Below are 24,324 nucleotides of genomic sequence, written 5' to 3'. Positions count from 1 at the left end.
GAACTAATCAGAGCTACAGATCAATACATGCTATTGACTGTAATTTACAACTCATGCTGTGCCCTTCTTCTTAAAGTAGACATCACAGTTTGAAACATGTCATGAACAGTAGAAGAAGCAGAACATTGTCTTTGAATAGCATACATGCATAATGCATTATAGTTACTTCTATGCTATATACGTACAGTACCTCTGAAACAAGTGAATGCACTATTTAACAAAGAATTACAAACCTTAAGTCCCTAATTTGTACTCGTGACCTTGTCACCATGTCAATTATTGTTGCAAGAGCCTTTGACATGAACGATCTCTCTCTGATGGTGCCATGTTACTCCATTCTTTATTTTCCTCCTCCCAGTGTTATCAAAACTGTCCATGTGTGCTGTTTTTACCCAATGGGGGAAATCCAGTAGCCTCATGGCCTAATTCAATTCCCAAGGATGGTTCTAAAATAGACACTGATCCACATAGTGGATGCATTTAGAGTCACAGAGTCTGAAGCACAGTCAGGCTTATATACTGTCTCTGCCTGGTTGATGTAAGGATCTGAAAAGTTGTGCTTTAAACTCTCCACTGACCATTGCTGAATTGGCAAGGCAAAGGGTTTCTCAAGCCAGGTTAATTACTGTTGCGTGAGCATTCTGGCAAATGCACATTGGCTCTTCTTCTATCCAAACAATGTTGATAAATATGGATCAAACTGCATCCCAAATAAATCTGCCAAACATATTTAGCACAAAACACAAAGACATAAAGGCTGGTTCTGCATGCCAATAATAATGTTGGCTGTGACAGAAAATACCACAGCCAATGATGAAGAGAGCAGTTTACCAGCTGTCTCCTAAATTTCATCTTGCCTTCGCACAAGCGTCTGCTTGCAGGATAAAATAATGCCTATGCTCATTACAATGAGATTCAGAGGCACATAAACACAGATTGAAAGCCAGCGAGGGCTGTTTCAGATCATTTAGACAGTCAGTTAGTGATGAAGATAGGAACTTCCCGAGGGCTGTGGTTAACTCACTGTCTGATGAGGACACAGGAAAGCACCAACCCAGCCGTAACTAAAGGGACTGGAAAGGAACAATGACAGGCCAAACATATGAGCTCAGAGAGGGACACGGCCAAATTATTGCCGCCTCACACTTGCTATCCTAATTCATTGGGCAACTGGTTTCTGTTTAGACAAGTCATCCTCCAACAAGACAAAGTCAGCAGGGACTGGGGTCCAGCTGGGAATGTGGACAGTCAGGACAAGACACAGAAACAAAGCTGCATAAGCAAGGAGGATAAAAACAAGCCATGGCCCTGGTTAGGATAAAGGGTGTGGATAAGCTAAAGTTACATGCTGTATATCGAGAACAGAGATAGATAGTGAGGACACATACAATTAAACATAACAAACATAATTCCTTGTAAATTTTATCCCCAAATTTAAGCCTACATGTTTATTAATTTTAAGGGATAAGGGGTTAACATAGACAAAATCACAGCCACAGTCAAATGAAATAGCCTATGTCAATATGTATGGACAAATACTGATAGACCAAATCAACATGAAAACAAATACCAAAACGTGGGCCTTTGATAAAGTCACCATAAACTCATTAGGCACTGTATAATCCTTGAAAGTTATGTGATCTTGATGTTTCTGTTAGGGAATACAGGGCTATTTCACTACCTTTTAAGTTTGTGTTTAGTGAGTAGTAGCCTATTGTGGATAGATAAAGATAGGCCTACACAGCCTAGAGGGATTTTCAACAACTCAGGAGCCAAACCCCATTGCAGAATGGCACACTGTGATTAGCAGTAGGCTATTACACAAGATTAAATAACGTTACTGGGTAACCTGTCAGACACGCTGGTGGCCTCCTACCATAAAACCTAACAAAGAAGAAGAAGAAAAGTGTTTTTAGCTTTTAGTTTGTTTGTTTGCGGAGCGCTTTTCGTCCGAAGGAGGGCAGCAGATCGCCTGAGATGCAACTAGCTGCAAATTGGAAACAATAGAGGAAGAAGGCGCGGGGAAGCTAGGAAATGCCGGAGCAGACTTGTTGATAGTTTCTGATTAACAGAGGCTCTGCTCTTATCTTTGTTAACTTAGCTGACCTTTATCCTCATTCAATAGAGCATAACTGGCAAAAAAACGACATCAGGTTAGTAAAACTTAACACCAGAAAGAATGAAGTTAGGGGCTTAACGTTATATATAACGTTACATCACGTTTAAAACAACCGTTGAGTTGACCTATGTGCTGGAACGTAACGTTACAAATGAAAGTGAACGACACAGCAGTAATTTAGCGAGTAAATGTCGTTACAAACAGTTTTAAGGTTGATGTAAAGTTAAATTAACGTTAGCGTTCTTCTAAATTATATCCAACGAAGGTTAAAGTGAAGGGCAACTGGACTTCATTTAACCTTCGTTGGATAACTATGACCTGGATGACTGAGAATCTTCATAGACTTCTAAATTATAGTTCATTTGGTATGTATGTAATATAATGTAATGTGTTATCTAAGAACGGGTAAAAACACCCCAGCAAAGAGTTATTCGGCTAACTTATCTGTGAAACATGTGTTTAACGTAATATTAAGGTTTGTAACGTTTATTAACGTGTAGGAGATATAATATTAAGTTAAACTAACTAGAATGTTGATCACAAGCTATCGTTAACTTACCTGTTCTCTTAACACATTGCCAAATCTAACGTTAATAGCTGGAACAAGTTAGGTGAGTTAAGGTGTTAAGGATCGTAGGTAGTGTTGCCAACTTTGTAACTATGAAATAAGGGACAAAAATTTACCTGCTGCAGCAGTACGGGTATGGTTTTGTGTGAGTTTACATTGTATTTGGCATAGCTAATCTCTTAATGAAATTTGGTAGGTTTAATAATAGCTTATGCCAACTTTTCAATTTAGTTTGGAGTGAGATTCAGAGGTCGTCTCATTTTAGTCCTTCTTTTTCATATTCCACCGCAGGGGTCAGAGTCATGACTCTTTAATCATAAGGACTTTTGTTTTAAAAGTTTAACAGCCACATGTATGTGTAGACGAAAAGCCAAGTCAATAATCATGGTCAGATCAGTGTGATCAAGATGCTTGCCAACCTGATTAGATATGATAGCCTTAATTTTCACCAAACCTAACCATGTATTGGGGAGTCTTACCCCACAGAATATATGTGTCAAACCAGAGACTGTATTTATTTTATTTTATTCTAGATAATGTATGGAATAGTAAAGTTCATAATAAACAAGAGCGTAGGTTTTCCTTTAGCAATGAAGGAGCCACTTAGAGTGGGGTCTGGTGGGGTCCCTCCCCCAGCAAATTTGCAGCATTAAACACTTAATTTCCTGCATTCTGCTGAAATTCCTGCCTATTCTGCATCAATTTATGGTGAAAATGTTTTTAGGTTATGTCAAGGGAATCACAAAACTGCTTCGATTAGCGCCGTTGAGTCAATCAGAATTCAGGAAAAAAGAGGATCAGTCCAAGTTAGGAACAATAGTTAGAAACATTTTTCTGTTTCCCTTGTTTGAGGCATTGGTGGCAAAAAGTAAAACACAGGCTCACCTTCAGTCAGGGATAGATTATTCAGGATAGAACAGTCTTTGGTCCTAAAACATTGATTGTGATTATCTCAGCGATCTCAGTCAAGAAACAACGCACGGTTTAGCTTAACAAAACAGTCAGTGCTGAAGTCCATGTTTGACAGTGTGATGTACTACGAGGCTTCACTTGCTGGTATTTTGTTCATTTCCACAGTAGCTGCATTTAACGTTACTTAGCGTACAGGCCTACAGAAACGCGAGATGGGGGCTGTGATTGGATGATGACAGGTATCGTGTCCAGTGTCAAAAAACGGGACAAGAGAAGTCATGTATGGACAGATCAATTAGGCCTAATATAAGGGACATCCCGGCTAATACGGGACAGTTGGCAACCCTAGTGGTAGGGTTATGGAAATTATCCAAGATATTTAGCTGTAAACAAACAAAAAGGAAGGCACGCCCATTGTTTATGATTTGTTGTGTTAATAATGTTTTATGAGCAAACGGTTGCTAATGCTGCTAGCTTCTTTGTCAATTGTCATTTTTTCGCCCACGTTTTTTTTTTTTCACTTGTCCCCTTGTTACTTCTCTTCTGCAGACACTCTTGTCTCACTTAATCTGCTGGGAAGCCTGACAGCAGCTGCTATGTTCGGCAGGACAGCCCTGAGCAGAGGCATTACTGCCCACCGCCTTAGTAAGAATGTCACTTTCTACATGAATGAATTAACACCTCCAGTCTCAGGATGTCGGGACCAAGACCACGAATACAACAAACCCCTTATGTTGATGTTGCCATGGTTGGGTTCCGTCGTCCCCAAGCTATGGCCAATACTGTGAAATCTACTTCCGCACAGGCTTGATGTGCTTGTAGTTGAGAGTGAGGTAAGGACAATGTAAATCAGTAAAGGAGTTGTGGATGCTCTTTCCCCAAGTTAGCGAACTGGTGTTAGCTGTATTCGTAGATACAGGGAACTGCTGTCATTTGGTATTATTTTGGTAATATGGATGCATTAAAATTGAGTATTATCTACAAAAAGTAAGGACATTTGTGTTTGGTAGATACTTTCTTTGTTGTAACAATGCTTCTTGGCAATAAATCGTGTACCACTGGAAAGCCTGATTATTCCTTTTAAATTATGCCATATTTGTGGGATGAGCAGCATGTTGACTGTTGTTTGGTGGATTGGATGATTAAAGTCTGAAGAAACAGACATATTGACAATTTAACATTTTATTCATTTAACAAACAGGAACATTAGTAGCATGTGGAAGAATAAGCTGTTGTGGCTGTGAATGGTTCTTTCAACAAAGAAATAATCTACCAAACAAGAACTTTGACTCTTCCATGGTGTGTTTTCAGTTTGTGAAAGTGAAAAACATTTTGGTCTCCTAAAAATGTCTTGTTCAGCGGTTGCTTTAACTAAAAGACACTCTAAGGAGTCGGGTGTTCATTTTTTCCAGTTAGTACATTTTCTTTTAAGCCTGTTTTTTTCCAATATTAGTTAACTCGAAATACGGATGCACCTTACTAACCAAGCTAGCTAGCTCCACACTCTCATCCAAAAATGGTCACTTCTAGTTCCTTTAAAAAAATCATTGTACCTTTGTTTTTTCCAGGTAAGGTAATTAAGACAGATCATAAAACCTCACTTCTAAATACCCAAACTCGGCCTTTTAACATACCATTTAAGGAATCTGAATTCACAATTCAGATGCCAATTTCAGAGATCCAAATATGTTTGCAACATGTGACACAGGTTTTAAAACTAAAAAAGAAGTCTGGGATACATTTATTTCAAATTCAACTTGTATAATCACATTGTTGTATTATACAACAGTTCATTTACTTAAATGTAATGATGTTTTCAATGATAAAATAACGACATTAATGACGTTTCTTTAAGGGAATTCAATCCATGTAATATATAATGTTATATCCCTGTGAGGGAATCTGTCAGTTATCTTTGAGATCTACAGCTTGCAGGCATAGTAAGCCCGGAGAAGAAGCAATCAAAAAAAAACTTGCCTTCCACCATATAAAGTTTGGGAGTATTTTGGACCCAACAATGTGATGCTCTGTAAGCGCTGCAAATTGGAAATGGCTTATCACAGCAGCACAACTGCTGTGCACGAAAACTTGAAGCAAAAGCATCCCGGAGCGCTTTGTCAAGACTACAGGAAGTCAGGACAGCAAATCCTGTTTACTTTTTGTCCCTATACAAGCATGGCATATTAGAATTATCAGTACAAGGAGTGTGTTTCTGTTTGTAGTAATACTGTAGTCCCCTGGACCCCCCCAATACAGTGAAACTGCATTTTTGAGTGGCCTTTTATTGTGGCCTGCGTAAGGCACACCCATGCAATGGCCATGCTGTCTGAACAACATCTTGATATGCCACATTTGTGAGGTGGATAGATTACCTTGGCAAAGGATAACATTAGTCTGTGTATCACAGCAATCCTGAATTTAAGGTCCAGTATTTTCAACATCTAATAAATAGGGTCTGTTGTTATTAGGAAATTATTAGGAACCTAAAAGACTAGGTTTAATTTTAAAATTTATCAACTAATCGAATAGATTATAGATTGATAAATTGCTTGGTATTAAAAATAATCGTTAGATCCTATTGACATCTACTGCTACTTGTTGTTACAATCGTTGTGCTGACATTATCAGGTAAAAGGTAAAGTTTATCCTATATACTTTACTCATAGTAGTGTGAGTTGACCTTGTTTTTGCGTCCATAACACAAAATAACATTTTATCTTAAGAGATAAGACAGAGCTCTTTCCTCTCGTAAAAAACAAAATGAAGTAGTCACCAGCGAGGGTCATAAAAGGCAAACACTGTCTACCTTTCTCTCACAATAGTAGTCTAGATATAGTCTAATAGTCTGGATAGGCTATAGTCTTAACATGTTTTAACAGGTTTGTTTGTTTGAATTTAATCTACATCAACATTTAATCTATTAAAAGCTGTAGAGAAAGATTTTTAAAATAAAAGTTTAAATATACTCACTGGATTAGACTTGGCGGTTAAAGTCATAGGTCTTTAAGTGAACTATGTCGTCTGATCTGTCAGATCGGGTTGATCCATATTTTCATCCAAAGTGTCCCCTACAGCTGAATAAATATTTTAAAAAAAATTCAATGTCACATTCACTAGGATCCCATTAGTGATTGCTTTTTTACACACAAACACACATTGAACTAACTCTGATCAGCTTCCTGGAACTTTAATTTGATTTACACACTATCTAGGGTCATGGTGATCATGTGTCATCATTTTGTTTGTTTTACACAAGGTGGCAGAGTTCCTGTGGCCTCGCTGGGGTCTGGCTCATGGAAAGAGGTTGCTGGAGTTGCTCCACAGTAAACGCTTTGTGTCCCGCCCACTCCTTGTCCATGCCTTCTCTATTGGGGGCTACACATTTGCCCAGCTGCTGGTACATGTGTCCCAGGATACACAGAATATCAGGCGCTCACGCAGAGGATTAAAGGCCAAGTCTATGATAGCTTGGTGGTGGGCTCTCTGGAGACGATGTCCGTAGGTCAGTATTAACACGGTTTAACACATTGATTCATTTTATTTCATAAGTACCCATTATGCAATATTGCACCGGCCAAATCCAAAATATATTTATACATTTTGGATATTTATAAATAGGAGTGAATCCTTTTTCAATTCAAATGAATAAAGTATGGTTTGTCTCCTCTCTGCCAGGTCTAGGTAAGACCATATTTCCCCGTTGGGAGATACTGGTAAAAGAGGTAAGCCTGTTATACTTTGGCATGTTCAGACGCCAAACGGTAGACTACTTTAACAGAGGCATTGATACGTTTAAGAACACGCCTGTCACCGCTCCTGCACTGTTCTTCTATTGCGAGAACGATTTGTTGAGCGACCCACGAGCTACGGAGGAATTGATTGATCAATGGCGGAAGCACGGGATTGACATCACGGCAAAGAAGTGGGAGGATTCAACACATGCAGGTCACCTCAAGAGGCACCAACAAGAGTATCTGACCACCCTACACGCGTTCCTCAACTCACTCAGCATCGCCCCGCTGAAGGCCAAGCTGTAATGTGCTGTCATTGCCATATTAGCGTGACTTAGGCTTATTGCTGTGTTTAATCTAAAAGATTTGTTTATATTATACATAATATACATTAATTTAACTTGTACACTAATTATAGTATTTGATGTAGGTGGACTGACAGTAAGTGCCATGAGAATACAGGTGCTGGTCATATAATTAGGATATCATCAAAAAGTTGATTTATTTCAGTAATTCCATTCAAAAAGTGAAACTGGATATTATATTCATTCATTACACACAGACTGATATATTTCAAATGTTTATTTCATTTAATTGTGATGATTAAAACTGACAAATGAAAATCCCAAATTCAGTATCTCTGAAAATTAGAATATTACTTAAGACCAATACAAAAAAAAGGATTTTTCGAAATGTTGGCCAACTGAAATGTATGAACATGAAAAGTATGAGCATGTACAGCACTCAATACTTAGTTGGGGCTCCTTTTGCCTGAATTACTGCAGCAATGCCGCGTGGCATGGAGTCGATCAGTCTGTGGCACGGCTCAGGTGTTATGAGAGCCCAGGTTGCTCTGATAGTGGCCTTCAGCATTGTTGGGTCTGGCGTATTGCATCTTCCTCTTCACAATACCCCATAGATTTTCTATAGGGTTAAGGTCAGGCGAGTTTGCTGGCCAATTAAGAACAGGGATACCATGGTCCTTAAACAAGGTACTGGTAGCTTTGGCACCAGGTGTCTTCAATATTGAACCTTTTCACAATATTCTAATTTTCTGAGATACTGATTTTGGGATTTTCATTAGTTGTCAGTTATAATCATTAAAATTAAAAGGAATGAACACTTGAAATATATCAGTCTGTGTGCAATGAATGTATACATTATACAAGTTTCACTTTTTGAATGGAATTACTGAGATAAATCAACTTTTTGATGATATATTATATTAATTATATGACCAGCACCTGTATATTCAATAAGACAAACACACATCTGTTTGAGTTGAAAGTAACTGTAAGTATGAGTCCATTAATGAAGAAACAATTAAAAGTAGAGTTTCTAGCCAAACAAACATCTTTAAGTTATCTTGAGTATACATATGCTCCAACCTGAAGAAAAAAAACTCTCCAAAGTGCTCTACTCCAAATCTGCATTGCTTAAATGTACCATTGCAAAGATGTAGTTTATGCTGAGATCCAGGAATATGTAAATCAGCTACATGATGTGAATTGTCATGTTTTTGTTAATTGCAATTTTATTTTGCCTCATGTTTAATTTCTGTTTAATAGAGTTCACACAGAAGACAATATTCATGAAGTATTTTACATTTGCTGTTACTGTAGGTGTGTCTTTCCTGGAAAAAATACTGTAGCACTTCTTCTTTACCCTTCGTTTCTCTGTTTATGAATTGTTTAGGCACAGTGGCCTCACAACTTGGAAGGAAGACGTATATATTGCCAGAAAGAATAGTTACAGTGTCTTCTCTATACTTCTATATACAAAACTCATCATTTATATTGTGAAGCAGAAAATGCAAGTTTGTTCTACTTTTTCTAAGCCAAAACACAATTTAATAACCGCACAACTTTTCATATGTACAGAAAACTCCAGGGACCATTGATTCTTTTGATGGTCTACCAGTGCTACGAAGGATATTTCTTCTTCGACAAGACATTCCACCATATTGGTGTTTGTTGGCGGTGCTGAGTAAAATGTACAATATCACCGTAATACATCCAGGAGTTCATATGGCTTCTAGAGAGACAGATGAGCCTTAGTGCTGAATCAAACAACCAAACTACCATGAAATAAGTTAGACTTGAAAACTCTTAATGTGTGTTTATAGTTAACTTGGAAATACCAGTTGTAACATTTTACGAATAATTGCAATGACTGTTGATGGTGGTTGTTAAACTTGAAATGGTGCCTCTGACACTATTGTGATCCTTTTGGTGCTCAAAACATGTCATGGATTTCTGATTTGTGCAATCACAACAGTTTACATTTCTTTTGCCTTGGAAATAAATGTGAAGGTATACTGTCTGAGGTGTGAACTTTAATTGGTTTACATTCAAAAATACATTTAAAAATGTAGAGTTATTATCTGCAGTTCTGCACAGCATCTAGACTTGCAGTAAAGTATTCTTTATTACAGCATATAACTATCATTGGACAGTGTATCAGTTGACGTCCCATCTTTAGTCTCTATTCTATTAGTTTATTCTATTATATATTATTTAGTCTATTTTAGCGCTGTGTCTGTCTACACAATTAAGTAAATATATGCATAAATAAATAATTAATTGGCGTTATTGCAATGTAAACCTCCGGGACGGCAGGCGGCGGCAAGGACCGGTTTTCTGCAAGTACAGTAAAGTAAAGTGTAGGCTTGAGACCGTTTCCGGTTACTTTCAAAGATGGCGGCGCCCTTATGTAAACATGCGACTTAATCTGGAAGCAAGTGGCGTTCACGTTAAACAGTTAAAAAGCACGTTTTCATTCGCGTGATATCGAGCAGTTTGACATTAACCTCCAATGCTGGTTTGTTAACAATTTCGACATCAGCTTGTGAGCTATTACCGAGCCAGGAAGGTAACATTAGCGAGCTAACGTTAGCTCGGCAGCAGACAGCCATGCCAGCGCAGACCATCTTCGTTGGTTCTCTACCAGCTTCAGCTTCAAATGAACGTTTAGAGGAGATATTCTCTGAAATTGGACCGGTGAAACAATGCTTCGTGGTCAGAGAAAAGGGTAAGGTTGTCACTGGCATTCATTTGGGGGTCTTCTCTTCTACTAAATACGTTGACGAGAAAATATACTAACGTTCTAACGTAACGTTAACTACTGCAAAGCTAACGTTACTCATTAAAACGTCGTACTGCGAGTAAAACATAAAGCTACAAACATTTAACCTATTCTCATTCATAATCCAGGCGCAGAAAAATGTCGGGGATTTGGATATGTCACATATTCAATGGAGGAAGATGCACAACGAGCCTTGACAGAAATAAAAGAATATGACGGACAGAGGCTTTCTCTGTCAGTGGCGAGGAAGAAAATGAAAGACAAAAGGAAAACAGGTGTGTAACAGGTGTAAAGGTACGCCGAGAAACAAGCAACTGGGATAGCTCTCACGCTGGGTCTACTTGATAACATTGCTCCTGTCTTTCATTTAGCACCCAAAGAGCCTGCTGCTGCTGCACCGAAGGAAACTGAGCAGAAATCCAAAGGCTTCAGGAAAAACACGTTGAAAGCTAGACTAATCATAAGGAACCTTAGTTTTAAGGTACAATCTGCAGCACCGACAAGGACAGTTTGGTCCTATATCTGAATTTCAGTAATACACATGCTGTAAAGTGGTCCACCTGTTGCTTGACCTGAACATGCTGTGTCTTGTGTTACAGTGCTCAGAAGATGATCTGAAGCAAGTTTGTGGAAAGTTTGGAAAAGTTCTCGAGACCAAAATCCCCCTCAAACCTGGTAAAAAATGGTTTAAATTCTTACTGCATGATTCCAAATAAGCACAGCACATTGAATTGTCACGTGCACCTTGAATCGATTGAGTGGTCATTTTATTATTATTTTTTCGTTCTCTGTGTAGATGGGAAGATGCGAGGATTTGCGTTTGTTCTTTTTAAAAATGTGTCCGAGGCAGCAAGAGCGCTCAATGCCTTGAACCTGAAGGAGATAAAAGGTTAGTTAGTGAGACACTGTTTATTGTTGACACCTCATTTGTTTGTATCATGTGGCTGCAGTTTAAATGTTTTTGTGTTATTCACAGGTCGGCAGGTAGCAGTAGACTGGGCTGTGCCTAAGGACAATATATTGCCACACAGCCATCCTCAAGTGCAGGTAATTGTCTTTTTGTGTTTTTATCTTCAAGGGTAAAACAACTATTCTCCTTTTATCATCCACTGCAAATTAAAAATGACAAGAAATCAGCTGTCTCATTGGAAACATCAAAATAAAGCCAATAATCATGAATGCTATTTTATTTACCTAACAGGAAATAAGAATACAGAGGAGGCAACTGCAAAACACTCTGACGCAGAGAGTGACACTGAAGACGAGGAAGAAGGAAAGGCACAAGCAGCACCTGAGAAGAAAAAGTATTAAACTCAAATATGTACACATCTTGTTAAAATGCTGCGAAGTGTTAATAACTGGTTAAGTTTGTGCCCGATCTTTTCACAGAGTCATTTCGAAACCAGCTGTGCAGCAAGTGGAGGAATCCCAATCAGATGATGAAGACGTTAGCGAGGAACAAGACAGTGAGGAGGAGGAGGAGGAGGAGGAGGAAGAAGAAGAAGAAGAAGAAGATGAAAAAGATGAGTCTCAGGAGGGAGGAGATGATGATGATAAAAGTAGCCTTGATTCAAATGATGATGAAGATGAGAGCGAGGATGAAGATGAGGATGACGACGAAGATCAATCAGGTATTCATTCTCTGCCTGTGTTTTTTTGTATATTTGTATGTAATTTAAACATTGTCTTTAATAATAATAATAATGTTTTGACTCTGCTTGTCTGCCACTTTTCTTTTTATCTCTAGCTCGAAAGAAGAAAACCTCAAAGAAACTTCTCCCTTCAGATGTGAAAGAGGGCAGAACAATTTTCATCAGGTTTGCAATTCTTCTCTTTTAATTCATCTTAAACCTGCTTGAATTGATCTTACTGTGCCCCAGAATATAATACTCATTTATTAACTTATGACCATCTTTGTTCGTCTCACTCCTTGATGATTTAGAAACCTGTCCTTTGACACAGAGGAAGAGGGTCTTGAGGAAATTCTCCTGAAGTATGGCGAGCTTAACTACATAAAGATTGTTCTCCACCCCGACACAGAACATTCAAAAGGTCTGTCAGCAGTGCTGGTGTGAAACACTCTTCTCTCTGTTGTTTGAGAAGGCCGGTTGATTAACTTATTTCAGGTTTGTTATTTTGCCAGGTTGTGCATTTGCTCAGTTTAAGACCAAAGAGGCTGCAGACAGATGCATAGCTGCATCGCAGGATGAGGCAGAGGTAATACGCAGTTTCATATGCATAAATTCTGAATAATTAACTTAAAAATATTCCCTGTATCTGCCTTTCAATGGCAGGTTAACATATGTTAATATGTCCTGTTTTGTGCAATGACTTGATGTTGCTGCTTTGTTTGTTAACTTTGGGTTATTTTATGCAGAATGGTGGCATCCGTGTAGATGGCAGAAAGCTTTACATTGTGGCAGCAGTGAGCAGGGAGGATGCCGCCAAGCTGAAAGTGAACAAGATTAAAGTAGAAACGGGCACCAGGAACCTTTACCTGGCCAGAGAGGGATGTGAGTAAACCCATTTCATGCCCTTCTTTTCACCTTCTTTACCACGTCTCTGCTCTACTTTCACTCCTTTCACTTGACACAGTTATTTTAGTCACTGTCAATATTAAAGATGTCACTTCATGCAAACATTAAACATCCAGTGTTTACCCTAGTTCATATTATTTTCACTATATATCTCTGAACAAATATGGAATGGAAAAGCTAGTAATAAACAACCCAAAGATCTGTCTACTGGGGAGGAACTACAACCTTTAGATTTGGGGAAAGTAATTTAGTTGGTTATGATGCTTTCCACAGTGATGTTACATTTATGGCACAGCATGTTTTGGGCATCACCCCCGAAAACCCTGTTGATATTACCTCAGAATCATTGAAGATACGAGTGTTCATGTTTGCCTTTTGTGTCTTCAGCTTTTGACATTAATCTGTAGACATTGATATAAAAAAAATGGCAACATATGAAACCTTCTCCCTTCTGAGGTGCATTTTATTTGCACATTAAAATTCAAAAAGAAATGTTTCCTCATTAGCTTAACAGGACTAGTTTTCATCACTAATTTGCTTTGCTAACCTCAGCTCCTCCAGTTACCACCGTCCTTTCTTTTCCTAACAACCACTTTTTCAGACTCCTGAAAACTGAAAATAATTTAGGATGAACCTGTACAGGACAGAGCTGTAGGGTACACCAGTTTAGTCTAAGTTTGTACCTGATGTTCTCAACATTAGACAAGTAGCCTAGGTAGTAATAAAATACAGCTACCAGTGACTTTCTATAAATACAGCTAATGTTAAGTTGCATAACAGCCTGCTGTAGAAGCTTTCCTGCACAGCTGTGCAGTCTGAAGGGGAGGGTAGATGTTAGCTAGCGCAAACGGGCTTCTATTTTCCAGCAGGTGGGGAAACAACAGAAAAAATTTCTTGGTCTTGAGAAGATAACACACTGTAACTGACACAGTACATTTACTGCCAGAATATTTTCCTCCGCTCGCGTTCATCAACACTTTCTGCCGCTCAGGCAATCAAACACTCGCTATGCAGCTCCCGAATCGGAGTTACGTTGCTCTTAAAACGGCACCTGTCACGTAGCCTAGATGTCCTTTGAAGAATGAGGAGTGGAAGCGGTCACGCAGTGTGTTACCGTGCTCGCACACTGTGTGAGTGAAAATAAGTAGCGCATTGATATAATAATGATTGTGGGAAATTTTTGTAGCAGCGGTCACAAAACAGCAGCCGCTCCTTAATGCATATAGGGTAGTGTGCCACTCAATGTAATGGCCAATAATTATTTTTTTTCAACATTTTCCAGGTCCCACCCCCTCATTCTGTTCCTTTTATGATGCATAGTAACTGTGAGAAGTTTAATTCAGATATATTAATATTTACTGGTAGCTCAATGGGCTCAATGTTTTTATATTTACTTTCATTGCGATAAAATGTTATTATGTTACAAACAAGTCATACACACGTTCACACCTAAGGGCAAAGAGTGACCACACTGTCTTTGGACAGTGGGAGGAAGCAGGAGAACATGAAGAGAACCCACACAGACACGAGGAGAACATGCAAACTCCACAAAGAAAGGCCTGGGCCTCGATCCACAGAACCTCTTGCTGTGAGGTGACAGTGCTAACCACTGCACCACCATGTCGCATCTGTGTGTCATGTTAATCTTAATTATCCTCATTTTTAGCACCACCTACCAGTTATTTTCTGGTACAGTAAAGAAGGACATTTCAAGAGAGGCCACTTAACAAGAGCGTCTTCTGCAGCAAGCGCCGTGGGTTTTGCCCCCAATTCCGAATGAACTGTCACATATGGTAAATGGGCTGTATTTGTATATCACATTTCTAGTCTTTTCGACCACTCATAGTGCTTTACACTACATCACGTTCACCCACCTATGAGCAGAGACCCAACTGCTCATCAGAAACCGAAATAAACTCATTCACACACTGACGGCACAGCCACCAGGAGCAATTTCGGGTTCCCAACCTTCCTTTAAGGGGACGACCGTTCTACCCTGAGTCAAAGCCGCCCATTTATGCCACTTCAACACTTCCATAATTAAGGTCTATCTGAAAGTCTATCTGGTTTACATGTGCATGTGTTTCGTCTACTTCATAGAAATCTGCAGCTACTCTGTGAGCTGGAGAGCTAGCCTACAACAAAACAAATGTAGCTGTTTTTTAAGCTGCAGTACAGTCATTCTCTGGACACTTATGAATACTTAAGGGTATATTATTAACTTATGAAGTAACTGTTAGCAGCTATGTGTCTTCTTTTTGAGGAGTTTTACATTATTCTAACTTGTGATATTAAAGTTAATATTACATGATAAAATTGGAAAATGTTGAATATTGTAAAACTTTGTCAGTGTTGAGCTACCAGTAAAAATTATTAGAAAACATTCAAATTTTGTCAACTTAGCTTTTGTCACATTATTAACACATTTGGAGGGTGGGAAGATGAAAATTTGAAAATTTATTTTTGACTGGCACCCTAATATAGGGGAAACACTGACATTAAATCTATAAACCATGAAATATCAATGTGAAACTTCTGTTGTGACACTAAATATTTGAAGACACAATAATATAATAATAAACAAGATACCATCTTTAATAAATCACCATGCTGCATTACTTAGGAAAGCCACGTGTGTCTTGTGAGGTCCCTATTTAAGCTTTGGAATTGCTTCTAAATCTGTTCTTATTCTGCATGTTGTTCCAGTGATCCGTGCTGGGACCAAGGCTGCAGAGGGTGTGCCTGAAGCAGACATGATCAAAAGAACTAGAGTGAGTTTGTTTTTCATTCACCATTTTAGACATTTCTTCTTAGAGAATGATCTTTACTGGATAATATTTATCTTATCTTAACTTATCATCTCTCAAATTGCTCTTATGTTGACATGTCTTTTTGGTGTTGTCTCTTTCCCTCAGTTTGAAGAAATAAAGAGGGCCAAGCTTCGCGACATAAAAGTGTTTGTGTCAAAGACTCGTCTTTGTGTCCATAACCTGCCCAAGTCAGTGGACAATAAAAAGCTCAAAGCGCTCTGCCTCCAAGCAGTAAAAGGAAGCAAGGGAGTCCGCATCACAGAGGTGAGAAATATTATGGCATGCTGGTAGACATTTCATTAAATAAAGCAGTATCGTTATAACACTTATCATTCATTTGCAGCTTTGTAAAACATTCTTGGAAATAGTTTTGAGTGAGTGGTATGTCAGGATTTTATAGAATTTAAAAAAAGCCCTTGTCTAGGGCTGCACGACATACACATTGCACATTGTTTACAATGTTGGAACCCATTGGTTATCCTCTGACGATTTTGAATGCTGATCCATTTTAAAAAGCTAAATCTTTAGGGTTTCCGAGATTGATAAAAGAGCTAAATCTTTGTCAGATGATAATCAGTGGGTTCCGAGATTGCATTTCTGCAATGTGTTCCGCCTCTTTTGCCCTCCACACGGACTGTTTACCCGCATGCAACTAAAGCCAGCTCAAACGTGATTGGTCAATACTTCTTGGACTACAAACAGAAAACAAGACCTCTTCCGATACCAAAATCTTGTCCCTTGCCTAGAGATTCTACATTCATGCAGATATCTGTTAATGGAGATTATAGTCACATTGCTTTTGTCAAGTAAGGCACGTTAACTCAAACACGTCATGCTACTACTTTTTTGCTGCTTGATACAAAAACTTTAAAGGTTTTCCATGATTAATCTACAAAAAGTCTCTCTGAAAATACATAATTAAGTCCGATTTAAATGTTCTTAGATACACAGAGTTTGATCCAAATATGTTATGGTGAATTTACCAAACAACCAAAGCAGGCCCCACTAGTCACCTACCACAACCTGAAAATGGGCACTGTCTGTTTTGGTTGTTTGATAAACCGATCAAGTCCACCCCTTCACCAGAGCACATAGCGGACTGATCGCTGTGCATGCAGAGTCTGCGTATCACCTGCCTGTAAACATGCACGTGATGGGCAACGGGTTTATTAAGAAACATATGTTGTTTTCCCCAAGTACCTCTCCACCTGTTCTCTCTTCACTTGTCCATGCTGGTGCCAGAGTCACATACAAGCTGATTTCTGTAAGAGTAGCAGAGGGCTAAACCAAGTGTGCTAGAAGTAGGAGGGTGGTTGTTTTGTTAGAAGGTTTTTACAGTACCCACATAATGAAAATTATGATTGTTAATTGTGTATATATATACCTGTATAACACACTGCATGTATCTGGTGAAATTTCCAGTATTTCTTCATATTGTAATAAACATTGCAGAAAAAACAATATCATAATATTGTGCAGCCCTAATTGCATCTGTGTGCCCAGTAGGGGGTGTCGTTGTCATTCTCATTCATGCTGTTTTTTTATGTGTGCACCTCCTGCTTCTCCTTTTAGTGTCGGGTTATGTATGACAAGAAGCCAGAGAGGGGTCAGGTGATGGGACAGTCGTTAGGTTATGGCTTTGTCCAGTTCCAGGACCACGAACATGCTCTTAGCACACTTCGTTACCTTAACAACAACCCTGACATCTTTGGCTCACACAAGGTACGTTTCTGTGATGGACTACAGAAGTGCATTTAAAAGCAGCTGTTTTTGCTTTGTTGCCACTGTATTTATTTACCTTTTGGAAGTTTTTTTACTTAAAATGTTGGTGTTTATTTGGTTTAGCACACTGGATTATATAACAAGCATTTACATATGTCTTTTCCTGGTCCATAGTGAAGCTTTTTAACTGTGCATTTTATGTCACCCTGCAGAGACCCATTGTTGAGTTCTCCCTGGAGGATTCAAGGAAACTCAAAATAAAAGAATTGCGACAACAAAAAAACAAGGTGCGTTGGTATCAGTTTGTGTGATAGCTACGCCATGGAATCCCGGTTCAAATTGAAAAATGCTTTTGTTCGCTTAGTAAACCTGAAGTAACCTTGTGTGGATATTTTTGCAGGAGTTTTTCAGAAAACAGCCTTTTAAAGGAGGAGCCAAACCTCAGTCCCAGACAGCTGGAGATGGACCTAGGAAAGGTGGAAATCAAGCACAGTCCTCATCAGAGCAGACACCAAAGGAGAGAGGTATGAAAATAATATCTTTGTGTCTTTTGCCAGTTCAGAGAACGAATTAGGCAGCTGTACATGATGGCTTAATAGGTTGTTGTTCGTCTCTTCTGGATAGCTTTTAATAGGTGATGAAAAACAGCTGCTCTTATACACACATGCTGTTCACCCACCATGTTTATACTGTACTGATTCCATTAACCATGTAAAAAGTGATGAACAACATGATATACTGTTCCAAAACAAACACAGTACAGCACTAGTGCTGTTTTAAACTGAAATAAACTTTTTTTTGCTGTTATGTACAGTCTTTTTTACTTGTTTTGATTTTCTCTCTGACTGCTTTTCTGTCTTTATCAGCTGCTCCTTATTGCCAGAAGCAAAGCAGACGCTATTTCGGCTTCCAGACCAACCCTGAGGTCGAGCATATAGATTTGGAGAACGGAAAGAAACGCAGGAAGGTTCTTGCTTTGCCCTCCCATCGGGGACCTAAGATCAGGTACAGTTTTCATTACCTTTACTAGTCTCCTGTCTACAGTTCACTGTGTATATTTCGTAAACATGTCAACAAACACATTTCCCTGGAAAAACCCATATGACAAAACTGATTATGACTAAACCGTGAGCATGAGGCTTAAGTAATAGATTGTGTACTCTTGTCTTTTGCAGAATGCGTGACAAAGGAAAGCAACAGGCCCCACCACCAAATAAAGCAAAGCCCGGATCAAAAAGGAAGGAGCGTCAAAGACGACAGATGGAAAAGCCCACACAGCCCAGAAACCAGGTTCATACGTATTCTGTTGTATATGCTTGTTTGTAATCATATTCACAAAACACCTTACAGTAAAGGGTAGCTGGCAAGGCACTGATTTATTAGAAACTACTACAAACAGTGGCTTTGTCAGTCTTGATATTAAAACTCCTAAGGCACGGATGTTTGAGTAACCTCAAGAAACTTTAAAGCACCAAACAAAAAGATCCTACATCTGTGAGGTGAAAAGGTAGTTCTGAACTTGATAAGAAACGTTCCCAATATTAAAACTATCCTAAAACTGTTTGCTGTCGGCAGTCTCTCACCGTAGAACATTGAAATACTTCATCAGAAAGATATACTGGATTAACCCACGGGCAGAAAAAAATCAGATCCACTGAAGACAGCACTTAATCAGTATGAAATCTAATGCTTTGGTGCCACCAAGTGACATTGTAGTAATAATATTTTAGAGCATTGCATCTTTTTCAGAGCCATGCATTTCAGCCGGGCATTAAAGAATTTGGAAGAGATAGAATTGGCTGATATAATGTTACCAGATTTTTTTTTTTTTTATCTCTTAAATGTCGTTATCAACCTTGAAGACCCCTTCAGTCAAGCTGTGCTTTACACTTGAGACAGTATAACACTATAAAGATGGCAATATTAGTTGGTCTTTTTGTTGACCACTGCAGTTACTTTGTAGCAAACTTTTTTGGGGGGGGGTGAACCAACATTTGAACTGTACAGACTGCTAGCTAATGGCTGTAACTTTTTAAAGGCGGAAGCTGGGCAGGCTTACGAGCTAACACAGACAAGTTTAAAATATACAGTGAGGAAAATAAGTATTTGAACACCCTGCTATTTTGCAAGTTCTCCCACTTAGAAATCATGGAGGGGTCTGAAATTGTCATCGTAGGTGCATGTCCACTGTGAGAGACATAATCTAAAAAAAAATAATCCAGAAATCACAATGTATGATTTTTTTAACTATTTATTTGTATGATACAGCTGCAAATAAGTATTTGAACACCTGTCTATCAGCTAGAATTCTGACTCTCAAAGACCTGTTAGTCTGCCTTCAAAATGTCCACCTCCACTCCATTTATTATCCTAAATTAGATGCACCTGTTTGAGGTCGTTAGCTGCATAAAGACACCTGTCCACCCCATACAATCAGTAAGAATCCAACTACTAACATGGTCAAGACCAAAGAGTTGTCCAAAGACACTAGAGACAAAATTGTACACCTCCGCAAGGCTGGAAAGGGCTACGGGGAAATTGCCAAGCAGCTTGGTGAAAAAAGGTCCACTGTTGGAGCAATCATTAGAAAATGGAAGAAGCTAAACATGACTGTCAATCTCCCTCGGACTGGGCTCCATGCAAGATCTCACCTCGTGGGGTCTCAATGATCCTAAGAAAGGTGAGAAATCAGCCCAGAACTACACGGGAGGAGCTGGTCAATGACCTGAAAAGAGCTGGGACCGCCGTTTCCAAGGTTACTGGTGGTAATACACTAAGATGTCATGGTTTGAAATCATGCATGGCACGGAAGGTTCCCCTGCTTAAACTAGCACATGTCAAGGCCCGTCTTAAGTTTGCCAATGACCATTTGGATGATCCAGAGGAGTCATGGGAGAAAGTCATGTTGTCAGATGAGATCAAAATAGAACTTTTTGGTTATAATTCCACCAACCGTGTTTGGAGGAAGAAGAATGATGAGTACCATCCCAAGAACACCATCCCTACTGTGAAGCATGGGGGTGGTAGCATCATGCTTTGGGGGTGTTTTTCTGCACATGGGACAGGGCGACTGCACTGTATTAAGGAGAGGATGACCGGGGCCATGTATTGCGAGATTTTGGGGAACAGTTACAGCATTGAAGATGGGTCGAGGCTGGGTCTTCCAACATGACAATGACCCGAAGCACACAGCCAGGATAACCAAGGAGTGGCTCTGTAAGAAGCATATCAAGGTTCTGGCGTGGCCTAGCCAGTCTCCAGACCTAAACCCAATAGAGAATCTTTGGAGGGAGCTCGAACTCCGTGTTTCTCAGCGACAGCCCAGACTGATCTAGAGAAGATCTGTGTGGATGAGTGGGCCAAAATCCCTCCTGCAGTGTGTGCAAACCTGGTGAAAAACTACAGGAAACGTTTGAACTCTACTAATTGCAAACAAAGGCTACTGTACCAAATATTAACATTTATTTTCTCAGGTGTTCAAATACTTTTTTGCAGCTGTATCATACAAATAAATAGTTAAAAAAAAAAAATCATACATTGTGATTTCTGGATTTTTTTTTTTTTAGATTAGGTCTCTCACAGTGGACATGCACCTACGATGACAATTTCAGACCCCTCCATGATTTCTAAGTGGGAGAACTTGCAAAATAGCAGGGTGTTCAAATACTTATTTTCCTCTCTGTATGTATTTTACCAGAGTATCAGGCTTGTCCTGTTACACCTCATGACTCTTGTTTTGTTGTTTTTCACAGAAAGTTAAAATGCCAAAGAAGCATTTGAAGAGAAGGGATGGAGACCGCTTTGACAGCCTGGTGGAGCAGTACAAGAAGAAACTGATGAGTAACAGTGACAAGAACACCAGCATCAAACGAAACAAGTGGTTTGACAGTTAATGCTGTGTGTGCGTGTGTGAGGGGAAAAAATTAGTCTTAAAGTGTTTAAGGCCATAACAGAGGTCCTCTATATTCCACATCTTGAGGCTTTTATAGTACAATGGTTCTCATAAATTTCCTTTTGTTTCAAATTGTACAGTATATGATGCCCATGTGTAAACTTTCACTGTCACTTCATTCAGTCTGTTCCTGAATTTCTGTAATCCATGCTTTAAAAACTAAAACAAACAAAAAATGTCAGTATAGTTTTGTTTGTGTACATGCCTTTTTAGAAAAAATATAACAAACCCTTGAATTTGTGTTATCTTTACACTTTGGCAATAAATCCATAATTGTTGTATTGGCAGATGTGTTCGTTCATCATGGCGGTTGCCTTTAGATTCACTTCTTTTAATGCTAGTTTTTAACAGGAGTTAATCATAAGCCGATAGCGTCGGATAAACACTTCCCACGCATGAACCCTGAATGTACAAGTGTAGCAAGAGATGAACACCCCCAGATGACATTATATTTTAACCTGGTCTACGTGCCCTTTTCACTTAATTCTGATCATTACACAACACTGACAAACTTTCATATTACAAACAGTATTTTTGTTAAATATTTATTTATAGTTTTAATCCAGTAGGTATAAAAACATACAAAAATAGACAAAATACCACCTGTGTATATAAATAGCGATTTTGGAAGAGATGATGATATTGCACTGCAACAAAAGTTGCCCTTTACCCTTCTTGTCCATGTAGCTTTCTGTTGATTTTGGCCACCGGGTTTTCAGGAATTTCCGTGGATGACGTTGCTACTCATCACACCCTCTGACTGCAAACAACCTTACTCAGCGGACTCAGCTATATGACTGAATTAATATGTAGATCCATATTTTACACTTGGAGCTCTTGTTGATACAACAGTAGTGTAATAGTACAAACCTGTGAGCAGCGATTTTTCTTTATGTGCAAAGCATAGACCTGTTTGCCTTTTAACATTCCTGTGGAACCCACACTTGCAGCGAAACACGTGAATGAAAAGACTGTTCTTTTTCTTTTACAAAATACCTATTTTCCAAGTACAATATATAAATAAATACATGTGTATATAAATAAGTAAATAAGTAAGAATGTTTGAGAATAAAAGTCCTTAAAATTGCATTGCAGGCGTCACTGATGAAGACTTTCACAATTGTTGCCAGTAACTTCCAATTACTAGACCTAATGTCTGTCTTTCAGCAAGTCTCAAGATGATCCAGATTTTTCAGCAGCAGATTTAGGAACTCCTTCACTCTCATGAGAGCCTCAATGCTCACGGTGTGAATAAACTCTTTTCGACTCTGTAGGTCCTGTAGGGGTCCCGGTACCGAAGGCTTTGGCCGCTGCTCACTGCAGTGCCCCTGCCTCCACTGATCAAGGTAACCCGTCAGCGAAGAGATTTCAAACTTGACCTGAGAGACCCCGTTAAGGTTGTCAGAGATCAGGCTGTTGTAACCCTCCAAGACGGTCACTATGGTGGAAGGTCCATCCAGATCATCAGAAGGTGGGCTGAGAGTCAGGCCAACAGGGACCTGTAGCGAGAGAGAACAGGAAACGGTCAAAAACATGCCAACTTGTATAAGCACTTGAGATTCTGTGTCACCATAAACAGAGCACTAAATATTACCTGGAAGTCTTTGTCCAGCTTAACCACCAGCTGTTCAGCCATCCACTTCACTTTTGATTTCATCTTCACTACTTCCACTGGCAGAGGAGCAGCTGAGCCCACACTTAAAACTTGCAGTATAGAAAACAGGACAGCAAGGGTGTAGTCCATATTTGTAGTATTTCCCCAGATGTATAGAATTCAGAATAGCACTGGTATTTCTAGGAGAAGAACAACAATGAGCAGGTTATTCTTCCTTTAAATGCTGTTTACAGTTACCCATATTTCACTTGCCGGCATCAGTTCATATCCGCATTTCATCATTTCATACAGACACGCACGCTTCCTTCCAGTAATTTACTCAGCATGTTTGATTGTAACCGCAAATATTTGTGATAGAGACACCTGTGAATGTCTGACTGTGTAACAGGTACAAAGATCACTGACTTTGGCTAGCTCAATTATTCTCACCCCCCCTTGTTTCCCAAACCTCTGCTACCATGCTTAGTGAGGACGACACACAATCTCTAACCACAAGAATTTCTCTAAAAACCTCTTAAAAGAAATAAAGTTTACACACAAATAATCTGTATTTAAAATAAATACAAATAAATACAAACTTTCCAAAACTGGTAACTTTTAAACAAACAGATGCCCTGGAAGATCAAGTATGATAATTAACACAGATAATGATACAAAGATGGACAAGTTGAAGCCACAATAAAAGAGACGGTGAATGCAATGGAGAAGAGAGTTGACCTTACCTTCGCTGGTGTCTGAGAATATGCCACTCTTAGGCTCCATCAGGATATCTTATAGCCACAAGTGGAGGGGCTGTTGACTCATCTCTTACTCACCTCTCTCTGAACCCCGAACCCCCCCCACTTGTCTCTCTCCATCTCATACCCCTGAATCCCCTTGTGGTACTGCAGGGGGGCGGGATGCAAGCTGAATATGAAGTACATTTTTGGTAAACTACCCAGTGACATATTTGAGTCACAGGGCAAAAATACAGACAAAGAATTTTAAATTAGGAAGAGTTGTGTGGATGCAGCTGCTGTTGTTGTTGTTGTTTTAGAAATAGTTGGAAAGAGAGTAAAAAAATATGTGTCTTGCTCTCACAGATGCCACTGAACAACTTCACCAGAGCAGCAAGGAGCTTAAGTGTTTGCTCAATGGCGTTTCCACGCTCATTTTAAAAAGTGGCAAAGTGTTTATTGGTGTGACAGATCCACAATTGCAACACCTCCGTATCCCTGTGTAAACTCAGAATGCTGATGTTTAGCAGACAGTAACAATAATGACCTTTCTAATTT

The 24,324-nt window shown here is 39.2% G+C and overlaps 3 protein-coding genes across 4 annotated transcripts; 2 read left to right on the top strand and 1 right to left on the bottom strand.

Moving 5' to 3' along the window:
- The first annotated feature begins 2,111 nt into the window (after positions 1–2,111).
- Positions 2,112–7,858, top strand: si:dkey-5i3.5 (uncharacterized protein LOC565091 homolog). Its single transcript, XM_038705560.1, is given in 7 exon segments — positions 2,112–2,153; positions 4,149–4,357; positions 4,359–4,404; positions 4,407–4,432; positions 6,856–7,018; positions 7,021–7,101; positions 7,275–7,858. Coding segments are annotated over 6 exon segments (840 nt in total). The 5' UTR covers positions 2,112–2,153; positions 4,149–4,195; the 3' UTR covers positions 7,637–7,858.
- A 2,144-nt stretch (positions 7,859–10,002) lies between these two features.
- rbm28 (RNA binding motif protein 28) lies at positions 10,003–21,722 on the top strand. The gene is given in 21 exon segments (XM_038706035.1): positions 10,003–10,360; positions 10,543–10,689; positions 10,786–10,895; positions 11,014–11,089; positions 11,211–11,303; positions 11,391–11,426; positions 11,429–11,461; positions 11,616–11,718; positions 11,804–12,045; positions 12,162–12,231; positions 12,357–12,466; positions 12,558–12,631; positions 12,792–12,927; positions 15,658–15,722; positions 15,867–16,025; positions 17,334–17,483; positions 17,696–17,770; positions 17,884–18,007; positions 18,350–18,488; positions 18,659–18,773; positions 21,236–21,722. Coding segments are annotated over 21 exon segments (2,316 nt in total). The 5' UTR covers positions 10,003–10,242; the 3' UTR covers positions 21,377–21,722.
- A 383-nt stretch (positions 21,723–22,105) lies between these two features.
- Positions 22,106–23,928, bottom strand: LOC119893711 (leptin-like). Of its 2 annotated transcripts, XM_038706037.1 has the most exons (3): positions 23,773–23,928; positions 23,030–23,229; positions 22,599–22,934 (listed from the first exon to the last, which is right to left on the bottom strand). In XM_038706037.1, the coding sequence occupies exons 2-3, from the start codon at positions 23,177–23,179 to the stop codon at positions 22,599–22,601; spliced, it is 486 nt and encodes a 161-aa protein (XP_038561965.1). In that variant the 5' UTR covers positions 23,180–23,229; positions 23,773–23,928. The 2 variants fall into 2 exon arrangements, with proteins under 2 accessions (XP_038561964.1, XP_038561965.1); XM_038706036.1 differs by lacking the exon at positions 23,773–23,928 and having other exon boundaries at positions 22,106–22,934; positions 23,030–23,760.
- Positions 23,929–24,324: the final 396 nt, after the last annotated feature.

The sequence above is a fragment of the Micropterus salmoides genome, unplaced genomic scaffold (assembly GCF_014851395.1).
Source record: "Micropterus salmoides isolate LMB-PRFRI ecotype aquatic unplaced genomic scaffold, ASM1485139v1 Ms_hic_scaffold_8, whole genome shotgun sequence".
NCBI classification, from domain to species: domain Eukaryota; kingdom Metazoa; phylum Chordata; class Actinopteri; order Centrarchiformes; family Centrarchidae; genus Micropterus; species Micropterus salmoides.
Note: the sequence above shows the minus strand (reverse complement) of the source record. Positions and strands in the feature narration are given on the sequence as shown.